Source organism: Pelophylax lessonae, assembly GCF_965119305.1.
Source record: "Pelophylax lessonae genome assembly, chromosome: 3".
Lineage (NCBI taxonomy): Eukaryota > Metazoa > Chordata > Amphibia > Anura > Ranidae > Pelophylax > Pelophylax lessonae.
In genome coordinates, this window is record NC_138770.1 from 398,146,082 (window position 1) to 398,166,962 (window position 20,881).

Sequence of the window (20,881 nt, forward strand, 5' to 3'; positions counted from 1 at the left end):
TTTGTATGCTGAAGGTTTTATCAATTTTATCAACTTTAAAATAAATACTACACTATTATACTACTTTTGGGCTCCTTGTGGTGAGCTCTTTTCCACCTAGGATGAGTTGCTCAGCCATATCTGTTTGGCACAGGAGAACCTATAGTGGGGGTCAAGGAGGAAGCTTTGTGTGATGGCTAGGCAATACCAGGTGGATTTTTCAGCTTGTTCTGGTGCCTGCAGAGTGGTGGCAGAACTAAGCACTTTGTGGAAGCACCTTAAAGCGGAATTCCACCCGCTTATCTGCTTCCTCCCCCCCCCTCCGGTCACCTTTAAGGGGGAGTGGATACCTGTCAAAAACAAGTACCCACTGCCACTTCCAATTGCCTTCACAGTCAACAGATCTCAATCCAATAGAGTACCTTTGGGATGTGGTGGAACGGGAGATTTGCATCATGGATGTGCAGCCGACAATTCTGCAGCAACTGTGTGATGCTATCACGTAAATATGGACTAAAATCTCTGAGGAATGTTTCCAACACCTTGAATCTATGCCACGAAAAATGAAGTCAGTTCTGAAGACAAAGGGGGGTCCAACCGGTATTAGCAAGGTGTACTTAATAAAGTGGCCGGTGAGTTTATTTGGTTTGCTTATCTGGGATCACAAATTGTGGGTAGGCTGCTTTATTCTGTATTTGTTTAACCCTAGCACTGAATTATTTTTGTTTCTTTACAAGTGCACCCGTAGATCGCTGCAAGACACTTGTGTCAAGGTATGCTTCACGTTTAAAAGCTGTTATAACTGTAAAAGGATGTTGTAGTAAGTACTAAGATTGAATGTCACTTGGGGGTTGAATAAAACTGATAATGATGTGAGCACAGAAAAGACATTTGTGGTTATTACATTTATAATGAAATAACCACAAATGTCTTTTCTGTGCTCACATCATTATAGCAGGATGACTGAATGATCAAAATCAATGTCAAACTGGCCAAAACAATCAATTTCAAAGGGGGTTGAATAATTTTAAACACAACTGTAGCTAAAAATACCCCCGGGACAGTCAGGGCTTGTACATTCCACAATGGATAGCCTCTGTACTGTCCCGGGTCGCACTTACCTTTTAGAAGAAATACTTACCTTGAAAATTTCTTCTCCAGCGCTGCCATCTCCGATGTGGGCAGCTGAAGCCAGCGTGTCCTCTTCTGCGTCCTCTTCTCCCAGAATGCGCCTGCACCGGCCCCGCTCGTCACTTCCGGTGCGGGCGCGTCATCCCTCCACAGCTTCTGGGCATGCCCAGAAGCTGATTAGCAGGGAATAAGGCGCTGCACCGGAAGTGATGAGCGGGGCCGGTGCAGGCGCATTGATTCCTGGGAGTGATGACGTTCAGCTCCCAGGAATCAATGCAAAGAGGAAGTGACGGCCACAGAGGGAGGAAGTGGAAGAAAGGTGAGTATATTTTTCTTTAATAACAAGGTAAGTAAACAAAAAAAAAATCGTAACTATCCATTTCTTTTTCAGGTGACCAAGAGCAAGCGGATGACCCAAAATCGATTATGTTGATTTTGTGGCCGGAACTCCGCTTTAAGGTGGCCCAGGCATTCCATGATAGGAAGCAAGGAAGCAGAAGGCACTAGAAAAAGCATGAGCAGACAAGTTACGGTATCCAAAGGACCTGACAGAGCTCTGTGGCCTGTCTGTGCATATGAAGAATCCCTTGAAGCCCCCTGCACATGCACATTATGCAGCAGGTCTCTACACATGAGCAGGGGGTTTTATGCGATTCCACACATGCGCAGACATGCTGTGTGGCTCTGACAGTTCTATATAGACCTGGCAGAAACATGTGGAGTGTCTGCGCGTACATGAGATGTCAGGAGAAAATAGTGGGGCCTGAGCACAGCAAGGGCTGCAAAGAGAGCAACACTGGACTCAATGAACTAGTATATAATTGTTTTATTTCAATATAGTAACAATTACAAGGTAAGAAAAAACAATTAGCTAGGTAGGTATGAAGCTCATCCTTAAAATAAAAATTTGAACATCAAAAACTGCTAGAACAAAGCAAATCAAAGACCCAATGGGACAAAAGACAGCCTTCTACTAAGCCCAAAAGCATATAGAATAGTCCAGCGCTCAAATGTTGAGTTTATATGAGATAGAATGATCCAATGATAAACGTCCGATACACACTAAGCTTCGCAGCTCCTAGCTTGGATCTGGGATTGATCCATCCATGATCATGAAATTGAAGCAGACAACAGGATGCAGGATCAATGTAGTGCATCATTTACACAATGCAACAGACCAACAATACCCCTCTTTATGCTAAGACACCACCGGCTTCCATCTTTTTTGAGGGCCTGGTTCCATCTGTAGCAGTCTTTCATCAGAGCCATCCATTCTGTATATTTATCATCTGCTGTACAGCATTATTTCTCATGCCCCTCATGCTGTTCTACAGGTTCCTTAGGTGTAAGTGTGCTTTTGTTTTTAGGAATAAATGATTCACTACATTGATCCACATTGTCTGCTCTCTATTTAGAAAAAGAGAAGATGAACTGTAAGGCCTCTTTCACATGGCCGCTCCGGTTTTTTGCTGCGCTGCGGGACTTTTTTTTTTTTTCACGGAGCGGATGACACTTGTGTCATCCGCTCCGTATGTCCGCATATCATCCCATCCGTTTGCGGATGATATACGGACATAATGTAAGTCTATGGGCATTGCGGATGACACCGCTGACATCCGATTTTGCTTCCTTTCCTTTTTTTGAACGGAGGAAAAATAGGGTTCTGTTCCGTTCCAAAAAACGGAACAGAACTGAAAGGAAGAAAATCGGATGTCAGCGGATGGTATTCCGCTGACATCCGCAATGCCATAGACTTACATTATGTCCGTAAATCATCCGCAAAAAAATAGGATGATTTGAGGACATATGGGGCGCCCGTGTGAAAGGGCCCTTAATTAATAGACTGAGAGGAAGATACAGAGGATTTGTGTCCTCACATCTGCCACTTGAGTAGGCGATGGACCACAATCATCTACATTGTATTAAAAAGAAAAGAGAAGGCGCCTGGCCCTTTAAATAAAAGATTGTTGAACCTGCTGCCCTTTTAATTGTAATAAAACAATAAATAGGTATATATCATAGGTAAAAAGGCGCTGGTAATCTTAATATATCACGTGTTATAAAAATTAATAGGTGATTTAAAGTGTAATATATGTGATTAAAAATTGCTACAAATATATATATGATCTACTATTGGTGCAATTAGCAAAGAAAAGTGCATACCAGTGCAATTTCAATTCAGAAGTGTTTGTGCTTCTCAAAGTAAATTAATCCACAAAGGTGTGGATCAGTGAACCAATAAATAGATATATAAAGAATTCCATACAAAAATCACATAAGAATATATAAAAATATAAATATATAAATGTGCTCCAAGTAGTGTTTAAAAGTCCAGGCAATAGCATGCAATCAAAATTGTGCTTGGTGGATTCTTATTAATCCCTTCACAGTGCTCCAGGTGCTGGGATGTGACAACCGTCAATTAAGAAGTGCTTGTGCTTCTCAAAGTAAATGAATCCACAAAGGTGTGGATCAGTGAACCAATAAATAAATATATAAAGAATTCCATACAAAAATCACATAAGGATATAGAAAAAAAATCACATAAGAATATATAAAAAAGTATAAATATATAAATGTGCTCCAAGTAGTGTTTAAAAGTCCAAGCAATAGCATGCAATCAAAATTGTGCTTGGTGAATTCTTATTAATCCATTCACAGTGCTCCAGGTGCTGGGATGTGACAACCGTGGCCTCTTACCAGCTAGCAGCAGGTCACAAGGACCCCCAACGCCTGTGATCCCTTTATTGGGTGGATCAGACCTCTCCTCGATTGCTTGGATCTCTGGCTCCTATATTACTCGAGTTGGACCATGTAGTCCCCCCATACACATAAAGATATAGAAGAACAAATAGCCTCCAATAGTGAAATACTGTTTTATTCTCCAAAAAACATACACTATAAGGTGACAATTAGCCTCTTACTATTTGTTGTGCCCTCCTGGCACTGGGCAATTCGGCAGTACAAAATCGTTTTTTTGGGTCTTAGGAAGATATTCTCCGGGGATCTGCAGCACCCTGTATCTCCTTTCCCCCTTTCTTTGTATTGCGGCGGTGGATGTGTATCCCAGCCTCTGTTCCGATTGCCTCTGTGTGTTACTTCCGGGTTAGCATTGACCACAATGCATTTCGCTTAACGAGCGTCCTCAGGCAGTCTGAGCACTGTGAAGGGATTAATAAGAATCCACCAAGCACAATTTTGATTGCATGCTATTGCCTGGACTTTTAAACACTACTTGGAGCACATTTATATATTTATATTTTTATATATTCTTATGTGATTTTTGTATGGAATTCTTTATATATCTATTTATTGGTTCACTGATCCACACCTTTGTGGATTAATTTACTTTGAGAAGCACAAACACTTCTGAATTGAAATTGCACTGGTATGCACTTTTCTTTGCTAATTGCACCAATAGTAGATCATATATATATTTGTAGCAATTTTTAATCACATATATTACACTTTAAATCACCTATTAATTTTTATAACACGTGATATATTAAGATTACCAGCGCCTTTTTACCTATGATATATATCTACATTGTATTGCTGTAAAAGCAGGGAGATTAGGTTTGTTTCATCCCTACTTCAGACCTGTTGCGCTGAGGTAGGTATACTCTCTGACTACCAAAAGGTATCAGGAATTATATTATCAAGAACAGTACCAAAGAAACTTCTATCTTTTAAGGGTGCGTAAGGTAAATGTTTCTTTAGAAAATTCTCAGCATGCAAGGCATTAACCCAAGGTGCCTTATGCATGTGAACAAACGTTAAAGCTTATGCCAGACACAAGCATAGATGCAGGTAAAATACCATCACAGCTGTGATGCTGTGCTTTATACAATTTCTCCAAAAGGGTATGAGGATTTTACCTTGAGATGGATCAGACCCTTTAAACCAGGGGTCTCAAACTAGTGGCCCTCCAGCTGTTGCAGAACTAGAATTCCCATGAGGCATTGCAAGGCCGACAGTTACAAGCATGACTCCCAAAGGCAGAGACATGATGGGACTTCTAGTTCTGCAACAGCTGGAGGGCCACCAGCTTGGGACCCCTGCTTTAAACCCTTTTCTACTAAGGTACATTTATAGATGTCCTGGTAGCCAAGGGGTTAAAACAAGATCATGGCTGCTGCTGCAGCTGTCGGCTTATTAATATGATTTTTTCAGCTTTCAAGTAAAAGTGATCACTTTACAGGTCTCTAAAGGTGTATCATTAGGCTGTCATCACTACAGTAGCCAGGGAAGCAGCTAATCAAGCATAATATGTGGCTTTTGGTCCACCTGCATCTGGGCACAGCCTCCAAGGCTGTTGCTGATGATTCACTGACCCAGATAGCAGTTGTGAAGAGATAAGCTTAAGTGGCATAGTCAAAGCCTTGGTTGAAATTAACATAGAGAAAAAAATATCCAAAGCGTATCTAGTATTTTGGATGAAGAGAAAATCTCAGTAAAATATATAGAGTATTCCCACAAAAAGTAGGGTTATGTGGGAACTGGATTATTGTTTTTTGTGTCCCAGTGTCCAAACTTACTAAGAGAGGCAATATAATCCCCATTTTCAAGAATTAGTACTATCCTGTGAAAAGTAAAGAAAGCAAATTTATCTACCTTATCCTTCGCTTCTGCAGGCTCCTCCTTCCATGCTTTGCCTAATCCTCACTCCCCTGGCAGCTAGCACTTACTCTTTGATTTTTGGATTGATGGTTGCTTCACCTCCCTGTTATTTTAAAACACAGATTGGAGGGGCCTAACACAGCCTGTGACTGGCAGAAATCCGCCCACACCATGTTATAAATTAATAAAGATTTGATTTAAAATACATATTTGACAATTTAAAACAGTTTATTGATATTAATTATTTATTTTGACTCTGTATTCCAAAGGCTTTTCATTCATTTTGAACATGTGACCAGCAGCAGAGGACTAGAAGCTCCTGCTGCTTATGATTCTTTGCCGACAGGCTGGGAAATATCAAGGTCATGTGAAAGCAATACAGTATATCAATTAGGAAAAAAAGGAGCTTAGATGTTTTGTTTTTTTTTTTTTAAATTAAAATAATTAAAGTGCCATCTTCCACATACAGAAATAGAAGGGACAATGTAAATTAAACAGTGTGTGTTAAGTATCACTTTCGTTTTTCTACAACAGACTAAAAGTGACCCACTGATGTACCCCATTTTAAAGAAATTATTTTTTGTGTTTGATAAACAATCAAATATTTTTTTTTTTTTATGTAATGAACAGCAGACTTACCCACAAGTCATGTTCTGCATAATCAAAGAGTAGCCAAACTTTTCTGTCACTGTGAGATAGGAATACTTTCTGTAATGCAATTACATTTGGGTGCTTCAATTCACGTAACAGCTAAAAGAAAGAGAATGCATTGTTATTAACAGTTAAAAGAAAGAGAATGCATTGTTATTGGAAAACGGTGTACACTTGCATTTTATTTTATCTTTAAAAAAGTCAGAAAAGTGTTTAAAAAGAATGATGCTTTATATCTTTAAGCAACTTATTATACAGTTGCTTAACATATAACTCCACTTTTATTAAGACTAGTTCCATACACTGCTTTAACTTTACTATGGAGCTTTACATGCTGATGCTCTGTTGATGCATTTCATCCACTTGGATGCTTAGTGTGAGTGTCAGTCTGCTATAATCACATGATCCAACCAACCAGTGTTATATCAATGCGGAACTAAACCTTCCTATGGTTTTCAGCCAAGGAAGCCGCCATCTTGACCTCTGATCTGCAACTGCCATGATGCTGCATGTGATCAGTTATGACACAGTTATGACAGTTATTTGATGGTTTATCAATTTGGTTGAGAGCACAACCAATATGAAAGTTACAGTCCCTGCATATGCCAGAAATGTAACTTTTTTAAACTGGTAAATTAATGGGTTTTAGTTCCGCTTTAGGGGGAGAATTATCTAAAAAAAAAAAAAAAGTAATTAGCCAATTACATAAGTAACTCACATTTCAGGGGGCATTCTGTACAAAAAAACAGTGCTGCCATGGAAACAGGAAAATAACTTAGGCTTTTGGCAACTTTAGAAAATCAGATGTACACACACTGAAATGCAAATTTTATTTTTAATAACATATTACAAAATGGTATGTGTAGCATTAATAAACGCCAAATTTTTTATTTGTAGAGCAGTGAGAGGTTATAAACCCTGTCAAATTTGTCCCCACAGGGGTGATTTACCTTTATTCTTGTCATGCTGACACCCTGTATTTGAAATGAATACTGGAGTAGTTGCCAATAGCAGTTCAAATTCCTATTTCCCGTTCACTTGTTCAAAATATCTCCCTTATGGGTTTTTTTTTTTCATACTCTTGTCATATCGCTCAATGTTCCCCCCCTAGGTGGAAGATAATTTACCTTCCAGGATTCACATATTTCTTCCTTTTCCTTCACTCTTCTTTTTTTCCTATCTTTAACATCCCATTTTTTATTTTCTTTTATCTTTATTTTTCTCTCTTTTTGGCTTTGGACCTATGACACCCTAGGGAACATCCCTGTTGATTACCTGATACCTTGGGCTTTTTATTTTTATATATATAGTATTACTACTATACATGATATGGTACATCTTGCCAGAGTGATACCTCTTGTAATGCTTTTTATACAGTTTAGCAGTATACTATAAAACCCTACTTGCCTACTGTTATTGTTTACTAGAAGGTGTCATCTATACAAACACCTATACATTATTCTTTTGTAATTTCCTATGTCTCTGTTATACATATTTATAAAATCAATAAAAGCAATATTTGTCTTTAAATTCCTAATTCCATAGAATTTGGAGTTCCATCACAAAAGGTGAAATCTATCACCATTAAAGCGTTTGTAAAGGAATTTTTTTTAAATAACAAACATATGGATCATACTTACCTGGTCCGTGCAATGGTTTTGCACAGAGCAGCCCCAATCCTCCTCTTCTTGGGTCCCTCACTGGTGCCCCCCCCCTTCTGAATGCCCCCATAACAAGCTGCTTGATATTGGAGCGCTTGGAATACTCGCTCCCGAGCCGACTCTCTGTGTCCATAAAAAACAGAGGGTGTGGCTCAGCCCCACCCCCCACTCCCACCTTACTGGCTGTGATTGGCGGCAGCAACAGCCACTGGATCCTGCAACTTAGCCAATGAGGAGGGAGAGACCCGGAAGAGCTGCACACTGAAGGTTCTTTACCCTAATGCATAAAATGCATTAAGAAAAAAACCTTCAGCCTTTACAACCACTTTAACAACTCTAACTGTACCTGGAGTTTGGCTTAAATGCTCATCATTGATAAATGTGCTAGCAAGCTGAAAATCTGTGTTGAGAATAGCAGGCCCTCATTTGGAGTGGGATGCTTTTAAAAGGCCTGAGTTATAGGACATACAATTCAGTAATTAAGTAAATCAGAATGTCTTATAATGTGTCAATTCAGGTCCCCTGACCCTATTATTTAGTGATTACTGCCCGACCATCACTAGCTCTAAATTTTTCTCCTGGCAAAGAAGTGATAATCCTCTAGCGTGCCACGCGTTATCTGGCAGAAAACTGCTCCCTCTCTCCGGCTCCTTCCGAACTGACACAACTCCCAGAGTGCTTGGCTGGAATATACACAGTTCCAACATTTCCTTAGACAGTACTCTTCTTCTGTGTCACAACAAGTTCCCAATTTCCCCAATGGATTTTATAAAGTATTCTGTACGAAGTATTCGGTAGTCAAATTCTCTAATCATGCCATTTACAGATTTTAAGTCATTACTCTCCCAGTCCTCCAGACCTGACCATCCGCTCTCAGATATACCAAATGCTTTTGCAGGAATCCTATTTAAAGCAACCCTCATTTCTGTTCAAATTGGAACAGAAACTGAATGTACCGGAATATATGATCTATAGTGGATTAAATTCTTAGCATTATCTTACAATCTTTCAACATCTTCAATTGCCCAAGAACGGAATTATTGCATACTCACCAGGTGGTATCACTGCACTCAACCCTTTATAAGACTATTCCTACCATCCCGAATATCTGCTGGTGCCGTCTACAGGGTTCTTCATATCTGGGGCACTTTCAGGTGGGTTATCTCTTTTTTTGGGACAATATTCACTGATCTATGGGGTGACACATACCTGAACCAGTCCTACAGCAAGTTGTTTTCTTCTCTACATCTACAACATGTGTTTACGTTCCTAGGTAGTATTTGGATATATTATGTAATGTAATTTGCTTTGCTATTCCAAACACTTAAAGGCTTGACTATCTGATATGTTTATACTCTTAAAATGTTACCTTTATATGCGAATATGATATGTAAACTCTCCTATGATCGGTTTATACTCCACTGGCATGTTACAACTTTTTCCTATGTGTATTGTCCTATTTGCAAACTCAATAAAATGAAATTTTTGTAAAATCTTACCTGTAAAATTCCTTTCTCTGAGTCCTCCGACAGTCGCCGCCTCCTCTAAGTCATCACTGTTGGGTATTGACTTCCGCTCCACAGGAGTAGCTAGGCATAAAGACTTAGTCAAAAGAACAAAGGCATTTGCATATACACACCCATGGGGGCTGTAAATACCCCCCTGCAGTGACCACTCCCAACTCAGTTTGGTAGCATAGCAGTAGGTAATAAGAACCCCAAAAGAGGGGTGGGGGCGGCGACTGTCGGAGGACTCAGAGAAAGGAATTTTACAGGTAAGATTTTACAAAAATTCAGTTTTCTCTTACGTCCTCCGACAGTCGCCGCCTCCTCTAAGTCATCACTGTTGGGATGTCCCAAAGCAGTATAGACATGAGGGGTGGGAGACGCAACCGTAGAAAAGGCAACGCAGTACCCACATCAGAGAAAGGAACCTAACATGCACAGTAAGAGAACCTCTGGGCAACAGAAAACAATGCTCAACAGGAGCAACAGCCCAGGAAAGCAAATACCAATAGCCAGAGACCCATAAAAAAACAAGGGTCCTTCATGGCACTGCCGCACTGAGAACCTTGCGGCCAAAGGAGGCATCAGCTGATGCCAGAACATCTACCTTGTAGAATTTGGAAAAAGTGTGCACAGACGACCAAGTCGCAGCCTTGCACACCTGGACCACCGAGGCCCGATGCCAATAGGCCCAGGACGCACTCACAGATCTGGTAGAGTGCGCCTTAACAGGGAAGGGTGGAACCCGTTCCTTCAAAGCATAAGCCTGTTCTATGGTCTGTCTGATCCATTTGGCAATAGTCGCTGCGGATGCAGCCATGCCCTTCCGAGGTCCCTCAGGAAGGACAAAGAGGGAATCCGTCTTCCGAAAAGATTCCGTAGACGACAGGTAAACCCTGATCGCCCTGACAACATCCAAGGAATGCAGAGCAACCTCCTTAGGATGCTTAGGCTTCGTACAAAGCGAAGGTAGGACAATGTCCTCATTAATGTGGAACTCAGAGACCACCTTAGGAAGAAAGGAGGGATGCGGACGCAAAAGCACCTTATCCCGGTGAATCACGAAGTATGGAGAACGGCAAGATAAAGCTGCCAGTTCCAACACCCTGCGAGCCGAAGTGATCGCCACCAAAAAGGCAACCTTCTTAGACAGCAGAGGCAATGATATATCCCGAATGTTTTCAAAGGGAGCACGCTGTAACACGGACAGAACCAAGTTCAAGTCCCATGGAGGTAAAGGCTTCTTCCTGGGAGGAGCCAAATGTCGCACACCTTGAATGAAGGTGCGAACCAGAGAATGAGACGCCACAGGGCTTTGGAAAAGAATAGCCAGTGCGGACACCTGGCCCTTGATCGTGGCCAGCGCCAGGCGCTGATCCACCCCAGACTGGAGGAAGGCCAAAACTCTCGACACCGAGTATGAGAGAGGGGAGAACCCCCTGGACTCACACCAGGCGAAATAAGCCTTCTAGGTACGGTAATAGATTTTACCAGAGGAGGATTTTCTAGCCCTGCATACAGGCCCTGAGTGACGAGGACGGGCTGTCCCTGAGGGACCTGATCTCGTCTCGCAAAGTCCGGAGCTTGTCTTCCGGCAAGAACACCTTTGCCTGAGCAGAGTCCAGAATCAATCCCAGGTAGGGAAGACGAAGCGATGGAGACAACGTCGATTTCTGAACGTTGATGGTCCACCCGAACTCCTGGAGCGTCTGTACTGTAGTGGACAGATCGCGCACTAGGTCCTGGCTGGCACGTGATCTCAGAAGTAGATCGTCCAGGTAACCCAAGATCGCAATGCCCTGAGCCCTCAGCAGGCCCAGAACCGGCGCCAACACCTTGGTAAAAACCCTTGGTGCCGAAGCGAGACCGAAAGGTAACGCCACAAACTGGTAGTGGTCCTCTGCTATAGCAAATCGAAGGTACCGCTGATGACCCTCGAAAATGGGGATGTGCAGGTACGCATCTTTTAGATCTATCGAGGCCAGAAATTCTCCTGGACTCAAGGAGGCCACCACCTAACGGAGAGACTCCATATGGAACTTCCGAACACGCACGAAGCGGTTCAGTGCTTTCAGGTCTAGAATAGGACGCACTTTGCCCTCCTTTCTGGGCACAGTGAACAGATTTGAATAAAACCCCCGAAACCTGTCCCGATGAGGCACCGGGACAATCACCCCCTGAGCAAGAAGGTCCTGTACCGCTTGGTGCAGGTCCTGCAGATGCCCCGGAGGCAAATGAAGATTTGAGGGAAAGAATCTGTCCGCCGGCCGGGAAAGGAATTCGATCTTGTATCCCGATAAAATGATTTCCAGAACCCACCTGTCCGATATCTGGAGCAGCCAAGGTTGGATGAAACCGCGCAAACGTCCCCCCACCCCTGAAACGGGTGAGGGCGCCCCTTCAGGCAGAGATGGACTGACCCGCCGAGCCGGCATTGCCTGATTTCTGCTTACCCGCCCAGGGCTTCTTCTGACTGCCCTGGGCCTTGAAGGGCTTGCCCTTGGATTGGTTCCGAAAGGCACGAAAGGACCCCTGAGTGGATCTAGGCGCAGAGCCCTGCTTGCCTCGAAAGGACTTGTTCTTCGGGTTCTGGGGCAGCAAAGTGCTCTTGCCCCCCGTGATGCCTTTTACCAGGGTATCCAATGCCTCGCCAAAAAGGCGAGAGCCAGCATAGGGAAAATCAGCAACTGTTTTCCGCGAGGAATGGTCAGCCGACCAGCTCTTCAGCCATATCAGTCGCCGGTTAAGTACCGAGACACTAGAGAGGCGTGCTACTAAAGGGGCCTCATTCAAGGCCACATCACACAGATACATGATTCCCTGGTGGATTTGATCCACCATTTCCAGCTGGGCAGGCGGAACATCATCAGACACGAGGTTGCTCCTAAGCACCTTCGTCCAATCAGCCACCGCCTGAGCCACCAAAACGGACGCGGAAACGGGTCTGAGCAACGAGCCCGCCACCGTATAGGAATGGCGGGCCAGAGACTCCCACCGCTGGTCCGTGGGATCCCGGAAAACCAGGGTATCCTCAGAAGGAACCAAGGTAGCCTTGTTTAACACGGCCACAGTGTGATCTACCTGTGGAGGCACACAATATCGTGATTCCGTAGCCGGTGCAAACGGATAAAGCAATTTGAACCGACTAGGCACCAGGAATGGACGTTTTAACTTGAGCCACATTTAATTAACAGTGTAATGAAACTCAGCTAGGCAGGGAAAAACCTGCGCCGACTTGCGGGTCCTGTGCGTCCCAAATGAGGACGCAACGCCCGGAGGACAGGGCTCATCCTCCAAACATAGTGTTTCCTTAACAGAAACAATTAATTCATCCATGGTTGCCCGCTCTTCAGGCGACCCCGGGGAAGAGGTATCAACCCCTTCCACCTCTGCCTCCCCCTCAGGCCCCAACAGGTCCAAGGATGAGCGAGACCCTGAAAAGGGCACACTCGCAGCAGCAGCAGCCATATCACCATCTGAATCAGAGGAGAGAGACAATCTGGGCCTCTTTTTAGCAGCACGTTCAGCCATCAGCATTTCCATATTTGACACCAAGGTCGCCACTACAGCGGCCAAATCAGGTCTCAGAGGGGCCACAGGAGAACTGGGGACCCCCACAAGAGCTGGGGGGAATTTGCTGTCCTGAGAATCCATTGCTCAAGGTGACAAAAAAACAACAGTGCAATCAAGTTAGTACTGCCCCTTTAAGATCGCTGCGGAGTGCGCAGCCCACCGCTTCAGCTACAGTGACAAAGACCCCCAAACAGGAGTGAAAAAACTGAGCTAGAAATGACAATACAGAAAGATATTGAGAGCAATAACCTGCAGAGCCCCGCAGAGTGTTGCCACCGAGTGTCCTGCTTCAGAGGAAAAGGAAGGGCTGCTAGAGTAGGCTGAACTTATAGGCTGCATGACTCAGGGAAAATGGCTGCCCCATAGGATTGCATGGAAGGCTCCGCCAAAATGGCTGCCGGACATGGGGTTGGAACGATCGTTCGGCTACCGCAAAATGGCGGCGGATGGCGACAAAAACAGCATGTAGATTGCCCATAGAGAAGCTAAACATGCCTGCCCATACCTAAAAATGGCGGACCGCGCGGTTTTACCCCGCTGCGGCCGCCACACACACAGTCTGCACCCCCAACAAGCACCGAAGTGACACAGGGAAGGGGACCCCCAAAAACATACAGCACCGCAGCGCATGCACAAGCGATCCCCGCAGGGACCGCATCAGGGAGTCACACAGGTACAGACATGGGGGACACACAGCAACACAGGACTGCCACCCCAGACAGAGGCCCCACACAGAAGTACTTACCTGTACCAGATGGCGTGGGGTGCCTCTATGAACGGAAAGCCGCTGTCCTCATATGACAGGGAGTGCCGTTTGCCAGGGACATGACACTGCAGCACCGCAGATGCTTCCTGTGAGGTAGCCACCTCACGGCTGCATCCCTGCTGCGAACAGGGATGGGTCGTTCATAGTGCTAGGACGAACCCACGGCTGAACGCTCGATGGCGGGCTGGGGGTCCATCTGACCCTCTGCCCTGGAGAACCAGGGCGGTCAGTCCGAATCCCAGCACCGCAGGAATCCATCTTCTTCCGAAGAATCGACTAAAAATAAAGCTGACAAAATAAACAGCTAGTGAAGTAAGAGAAAACTGACATTTTCAAAAGAAAATCAAATAAAAAAGATTAGTTAGGCTGAGACTGTAGCCACAGCACAGGGAAGCCTAACTACTCCTGCAGCTAGGCAGAATGAAACTGAGTTGGGAGTGGTCACTGCAGGGGGGTATTGACCAGATGGGACAGCCCCCATGGGTGTGTATATGCAAATGCCTTTGTTCTTTTGACTAAGTCTTTATGCCTAGCTACTCCTGCGGAGCAGAAGTCAATACCCAACAGTGATGACTTAGAGGAGGCGGCGACTGTCGGAGGACGTAAGAGAAAACAGATTTTACATTATGTATTAACTCAGGATATAGAAAGCACCCTACAACAGTTGGAACAAATTTTGTGGTCGATCCTACTGATTTAAATTTCAGGGAATTTAATCTTATTGGAAGGGAACCCCTCTTACCCCACACAGACCATGTGCACTGTTCTCATTTAAAGTTGTTTGAGAGAAGGGACAAAACCAGTAAATTATTGTCCAATTTGGTGGCTGAGAATTCTGTTCTGGCGGACGTCCCTTGTATTAAAACCATGAATAGTGTGGTTTGGACTGACCCCAGGGATATCCTTGAAGACTTCTTTGGTTATTTTAAAAACCTCTATACCCCCAATGCTCCATATGACCAGGTTACATTTTTTGAGAGGTTATAACAAGTGACCATTTTAATATTATGAGACCAGGATAGGAGCTCCATTTACTCCAGATGAAATTAAGATGGCCATATTAGCTATTTACCAATATCCAGGTTCTGCATGTCAATTAGGGTAATAGGATAATTGTCACGCTTGATATTAAAAAGTTCTTCATTCAGTGGTCTGGAATTATGTGCGTAGGGTACTCTAGAGAATGGGATTTGGCCCATTTTATTAATACATTGTATTAATACGATATACCGTAGTCTTCAAACATCTATTAAAATAGTAACTATGCTTTCAGCACAATCGTGGGTGCAAAGTTGCCCCTTGTCCCTCACACTTTTCAATTTAATGATAGAACCTCTGGCTGTGGCACTCTGAACAAATTCTCAAGTGAAAGGGCTTATGGTAAACAAGTTGGAGAAAAAAATTAGATTTTTGTACTTATCGTAAAATTCATTTCTCTTTTATTTTATCTTATCTTTTCTCTTTTATCACTTTTATTTTTCAGATGGGGCTTCTGTGACCCAGTTAAGGCTCCTGTTTCCTGGTTAAGGGCTCTTATGCTTAGTCTTGGGTTATTTTCCCCTCCCCTCATTTTCCTTTTGGCATTGCTTTTGGACGTCCCGGTAGTTATGATTTATGGTGTGCTGTGTCCGTCGATGAACAAAAGAGAAAATTGAATTTTTGTACTTACAGTTCATCGACGGACACAGCACTCCATAAATCATTACTACTGGGTTATATTGCCTCCTCCAGGAGTAGAACAAGGCAGAACAAAAAACACCTGGCTATGACCATGGGCCGTCCTCAGCTTGGTATATAACCCCCCTCTCTGCTCTAGGTAATCAGTTTATTAGCAAGCAGTATTAGACGTATCATAACTCCATAGAGGGGTGGGTGCTGTGTCCATCGATGAACTGTAAGTACAAAAATTAAATTTTCTCTTTTGTTCATCGACGGACACAGCACACCATAAATCATAACTACTGGGACGTCCAAAAGCAATGCCAAAAGGAAAATGAGGGGTGGGGAAAATAACCTAAGACTAAACATAAGAGCCCTTAACCAGGACACAGTAGCCTTAACTTGGTCACAGAAGCCCCATCTGAAAAATAAAAGTTTAAAGAAAAACACCCCTCAAGAGGGAACAGCCCCTCTTAAATAGCAGCCTGCAAAACTTTGCGGCCAAAAGAAGCATCCACAGGTGCCAAAGTATCTACCTTATAGAATTTTGTTAAAGTATGCACCGACGACCAAGTGGTCGCCTTGCAAACTTGCGATATTGATGCCTGACGATGGAAGGTACAAAGGGCGGCTAAGCACCCGAGTAGAATGCACCTTGACAGGGAAAGATGGAACCTGACCTTTAATGAAATAGGCCCGAGTCACCGTCTGTCTGAACCATCTGGAGATGGCAGCCGAAGAAGCGGCCAGACCTTTTCTTGGTCCCTCCGTAACCACAAAAAGCGAGTCTGACCTCCGAAAGGACTCAGTAGCTGCCAGATACACCTGAATCACATGAACTGCATCCAAGGTATGCAAAGCTTGGGACACAAGGAAGGCAACACAATGTCCTCATTCAAATGGAAGTCAGAGACAACTTTGGGCAGGAATGATGGACAGGGAAAAAAAACACTTTATCCCTATGGACCACTAAATAGGGACTAATAGGATATTGCATAGGATAATGCAATATTAAATTAAATTAAATAGGATAATTCCGCCAATTCCAATACTCTGCGGGCCGAGGTAAAAGCCACCAAGAATGTCACCTTCTGGGATAAGGTAGGCAAGGGAATCTCCCGAATATTCTCATATGGAGATTTCTGGAGCACCTAAAGTACTAAATTTACATCCCATGCAGGGCCATCTTACCAAATGGGCACACTGGGCAGTTGCCACTTGCCTGGGGGCCCCATCTGCCCAGCAACCCAGCCCCAGCCAAGCATTGGTCACGATTCCTGTGTGCATCCCGCCACCGAAGTTAGCAGATGGCAAGCGCCTGTTGGCCCTGCGCTGCTGTCAGGCCACTGGGGCCGTGGAGGGGGAGCCCACAACTGCAGGAATGCCTGTCCGCCTCCACGGGAACATGCACACACAGGACAACGAGTCCAACTCCCGCCCATCTGTGTGCTCACCGGACCCAGCCACCCAACTTGGAAGCTGTCATTAGCCTGGCACTGCTGTACCAATAAATATTGCCTTATTGATAACTTGCATTTTTATTTGCGTGGGTGACTGTGTAAGCAGGGCCCCAGGGCACTGCATTGCCCAGGGGCCTATAATGCTCTTAAGATGGCACTGATCCCATGGCGGCAAAAGGGACCGTACAGGTGGAGCCACATGTGGAACCCCCTGAATGGTACGAACTAAAGAGTGCATGGCTAGAGGTCACTGAAATAAGATTGCCAGGACAGACACCTACCCCTCCAGACTCCAAGGCGAAGGTGGGCAGGGTTAGAAACTCTGTTTTGTACCTCTTTGAAATGACAGGATGAACCCATAGGTTCGGGACTTCTTGGATCTAAACTGGCAAGAAAGCCAACAGACATGCCCCCACTCCAATGAGTAAGGTTGATGCTTTATTGTATAGAGAGCTGCTAGAATAGCTTGGAACCTGTTGGGCCAGGGCTTATGATGAAAGATGTTAATCCTTGGTTTTGAGGTTGGCACCTAGGGAGATTAAATAGATCCTGTTCTTTGAGTAGAGATAAAAGTTGTAGGAATAGGGGAATTAACCTTTTTTTGTGGGGTAGGATTACCTTACCCCCAGTAACCTCCTTGATTAATTTTTCAAGGGATTTCTCAGAGAGTTGTTCACTAGCAAAGGGCATGTGTAGTAGAAGTTTCTTACATGCATGTTCAGTAGACAAACTTTTAGTCACAAAATATTGTCCATGTAGTACAGATATATTAGTACAACCACATTCACCACGGAAGCAATAGGTTGTATCTCATAAGCTTCAGGGGAGGGAAAATCTCCTGCTGCCTCTTCTACAAAATCAATGTATTCAATACTTCCCCTCACAACATCTTCAAGTAAAGGAGGTTTCGCTTCTAATTCCTTGACAGTGTGAGGGGGGAAAAAAGGACATGCAGCGTTTTTAGCCTCTGAAAATTGAAGGTTCTAGAGCAGTGTTTCTCAACCTTTTTTCAGTGAAAGCACCCTTTAAAAATTATAGACAGTCTCGAAGCACCCTTTCAAAATTATGGAGGGTCTTGAGGCACCCCATTCTAAAATGAAAAAACGATTGTATTAGTTTTGCTAACACAGCAACATCCACACAAGTAGGACACCCAGTGTTTATTCTTCCATAGCAAATACACTTGTGAAAACACATACAATTTTGGGGTTCAATTTTTAGGAATTTTGCCAAGGCACCCCTGAAGAAACCTCAGGACAACCTGGTTGAAAAAGGCTGTTCTAGAGGTTCAAAAGGTTTTTCAAAGAATTCACACACAGTGGCAGAGAAATCTCTATTTTTCAGGAAAGGTGTATAATGTTTGCCTGAGATGGAGCCAGAAGAGAGGAGCAGTGTCAGAATAGGACATTTCTTTAAGACAGGGGAACAGCAATCACCCTGAGCAGTGTTTTGTGCTTCCTGTAGGCCATGTGCGGCGCACATGCTTATAAGGTCCCTTTTGTCCCAACTACTTTGTGCCTGTGATCCGCCAATGCTAGTGAGGGGATCACCAGTGGGGCACTCACGATCCAGGAGTACGGAATGGATGGAACTGAGAAGTAGCCGCTATAGCCCAGAACCTATCCAAGTTCCTGTGGCTGTGTCTCTGCAGAAAATGCCTACGGGCATGCAGCAAGGTACTGAATATGTAAATATCTAGAGAGTGATTATGTGCTGCCACATACTAAAAAATTATATATAAAAATAAATTAAATGTACTAAGTATACAGCTGAGCTATCACCTACTGTGTTCCCACATGTATATTATAATATATAAAAATATGTGATAGCGCTGCTCAACAGAAAATATAGATAATCAATATATTGACAAAACAGCAATTGTGTAAACACATCAACTATATACAGTGCCGGTGCATAAACATCTGTTATAAAGTGCTAATAATGCAAATAATGTGCAAATACCAGTCTCATGGGGTGGTAGCTGGCCTGTCAAGTTTGAAAGGCAGAAAAGATTAAAAGGCAGGTAAATTGCCATTCGACTGTAAAAAAAAAAAAAAAAAAAAAAGGCTCTAAGAGGCAATTCCCCACATATCTCTGCCCATGTGAAGGAAACCTTACAGTCTTAAACATGTCTGAAACAACAAGGCCCATAGAAGAAAAAAAAAATGGTGCTGCTGATTTTGTACATTATGCAGTAGTTGAACAAAATTTTCCATAAAAATACAATTATAATATAATTGCACACAAAAACATCATACCGCACAAAACACTTACTAAATATAAAAGATAAAACTGTATTGCGTTAATAAGTACCAAGCGTTGGTACACTTTAAATTATGCCTTTTTGCGAAACAGAGAAAATTAAGGGTACACAAAACTGTAAATAAGGCACTTATGCTAAAAATCTAGGGGTTGGCTTCACACCTATGCGTTGTGGTAATGCCTAATCGGCGGTCCGGTGTGTGTGCTTCATTGGTGTGCATTGCAATAAAATTATACAGGTATACATTTCTTCGCAGCAGACTATAATGCACTGCAAGGAGCTGCCAAACAAAGATTTTAATATATGTTATTTAAAAAAGGTTTTAAAAAAAATCAAGCACTCCTATGCACAGCACACACCAAATTGGGCGTGTTATGTGTACCATAATGTAGCGTAGTGTACTTGTGTAGTGAGTATTTATGTTTTTTTTTATTTTTTTATTTTTTGCTTTTTTTTATCTAATTTACTGTCACCAAGGAGCTTAGAGAAATTACCAGGAGTGTACACCCCTGGTATTTCACGTCCTATTAGGGGAAAGAGACAGAGGACACAGAGTCCTAAAGCTGGCCCTAGACGATTCGAAAATCATCCGTCTCAGCAGGGTCCGAATATAATGTCCTGGTAGTCAGGATTCCTCCATCCACCTTGTTTGTGAGGATGAAGGAATCTGTTAGCTCTTGCTGTATGAATATAAACTACTCACATCTGGTCACCACTCACTGATACTGAATACAGACGTGCTCAACACTGAGTTCTACTGTGTTCACAACCTGAAGAGAAGTAAACATGCCTTGATGTCCATCATTTTAGTCTTTAGTTAGGATATAGTAAAAGATCTGTTTCAATAATTCATCAACTGGGCTGCTTGGCTTTTTTTTAGGAGATGGAAATCCAATGCAGTTTGAAGAGCTAATACAGGTTTTCTGATGGCAGAGGAAGTTGCAGAGCAAAGATTAGAGCATGGATCTCCAAACTACAGCCCTCCAGCTGTTTCGGAACTACAAGTCCCATGAGGCTTTGTAAAACTCTGACATTCACAGACATGACTAGGCATGATGGGAATTGTAGTTCCTGAACAACTAGAGGGCCATAGTTTCGAGACCCCTGGATTAGAGCATATATTATTTGCTGTGCAGCAAATCATGGAGATGGAGGACTTATAAGCCTGGCTACAGGCCTATTGATCACGAGCTGAATGAAAAAAAAAAAAAATCTATAAGGGCTCATGCACGCTGAGCCTATGAAAGACTGCTTTTAAAGTTTTTATTGGGCTTAGATATGCTTTAAATTCTGCCCTCCTTATTGCCAAATGATGCTAAAGGATAGTTTCAGTTAGTATACATTTTGAGTTACCATAGTAACCCCTTACTAAAAGTAATTTTTCATGTGCTTTCTGGTACTTATATGCTTGTGTAAGATCCTTCGGTACTTTAAGAGCTTTCATGGTTCCCTTCTTCCGGGTTGCGTTCCACTGCTCGGTCAGGTGGAACGCATATGGGCGTGGTGAAGTTTGACAGCGCTGTGACGTCATTATCGGGCGCCGCTGAGGGCGCCTATTTCAACTAGTGGTTTGCATGGACACATTGTTCGTGCAACCGCTCACAGTAGATGCC

At 43.4% G+C, this 20,881-nt stretch overlaps 1 protein-coding gene across 3 annotated transcripts in view; it reads right to left on the reverse strand.

Annotated features, from left to right (window-relative positions):
- The window catches only part of CDK19 (cyclin dependent kinase 19), a 420,668-nt gene that overhangs the window by 233,888 nt on the left and 165,899 nt on the right, over positions 1–20,881 (reverse strand). For all 3 annotated transcript variants that reach the window (XM_082249930.1, XM_082249929.1, XM_082249928.1), the window contains exon 3: positions 6,370–6,480. In XM_082249930.1, coding sequence (XP_082106056.1) covers positions 6,370–6,480 — 111 coding nt within the window. The remainder of the gene's footprint in view (positions 1–6,369; positions 6,481–20,881) is intronic.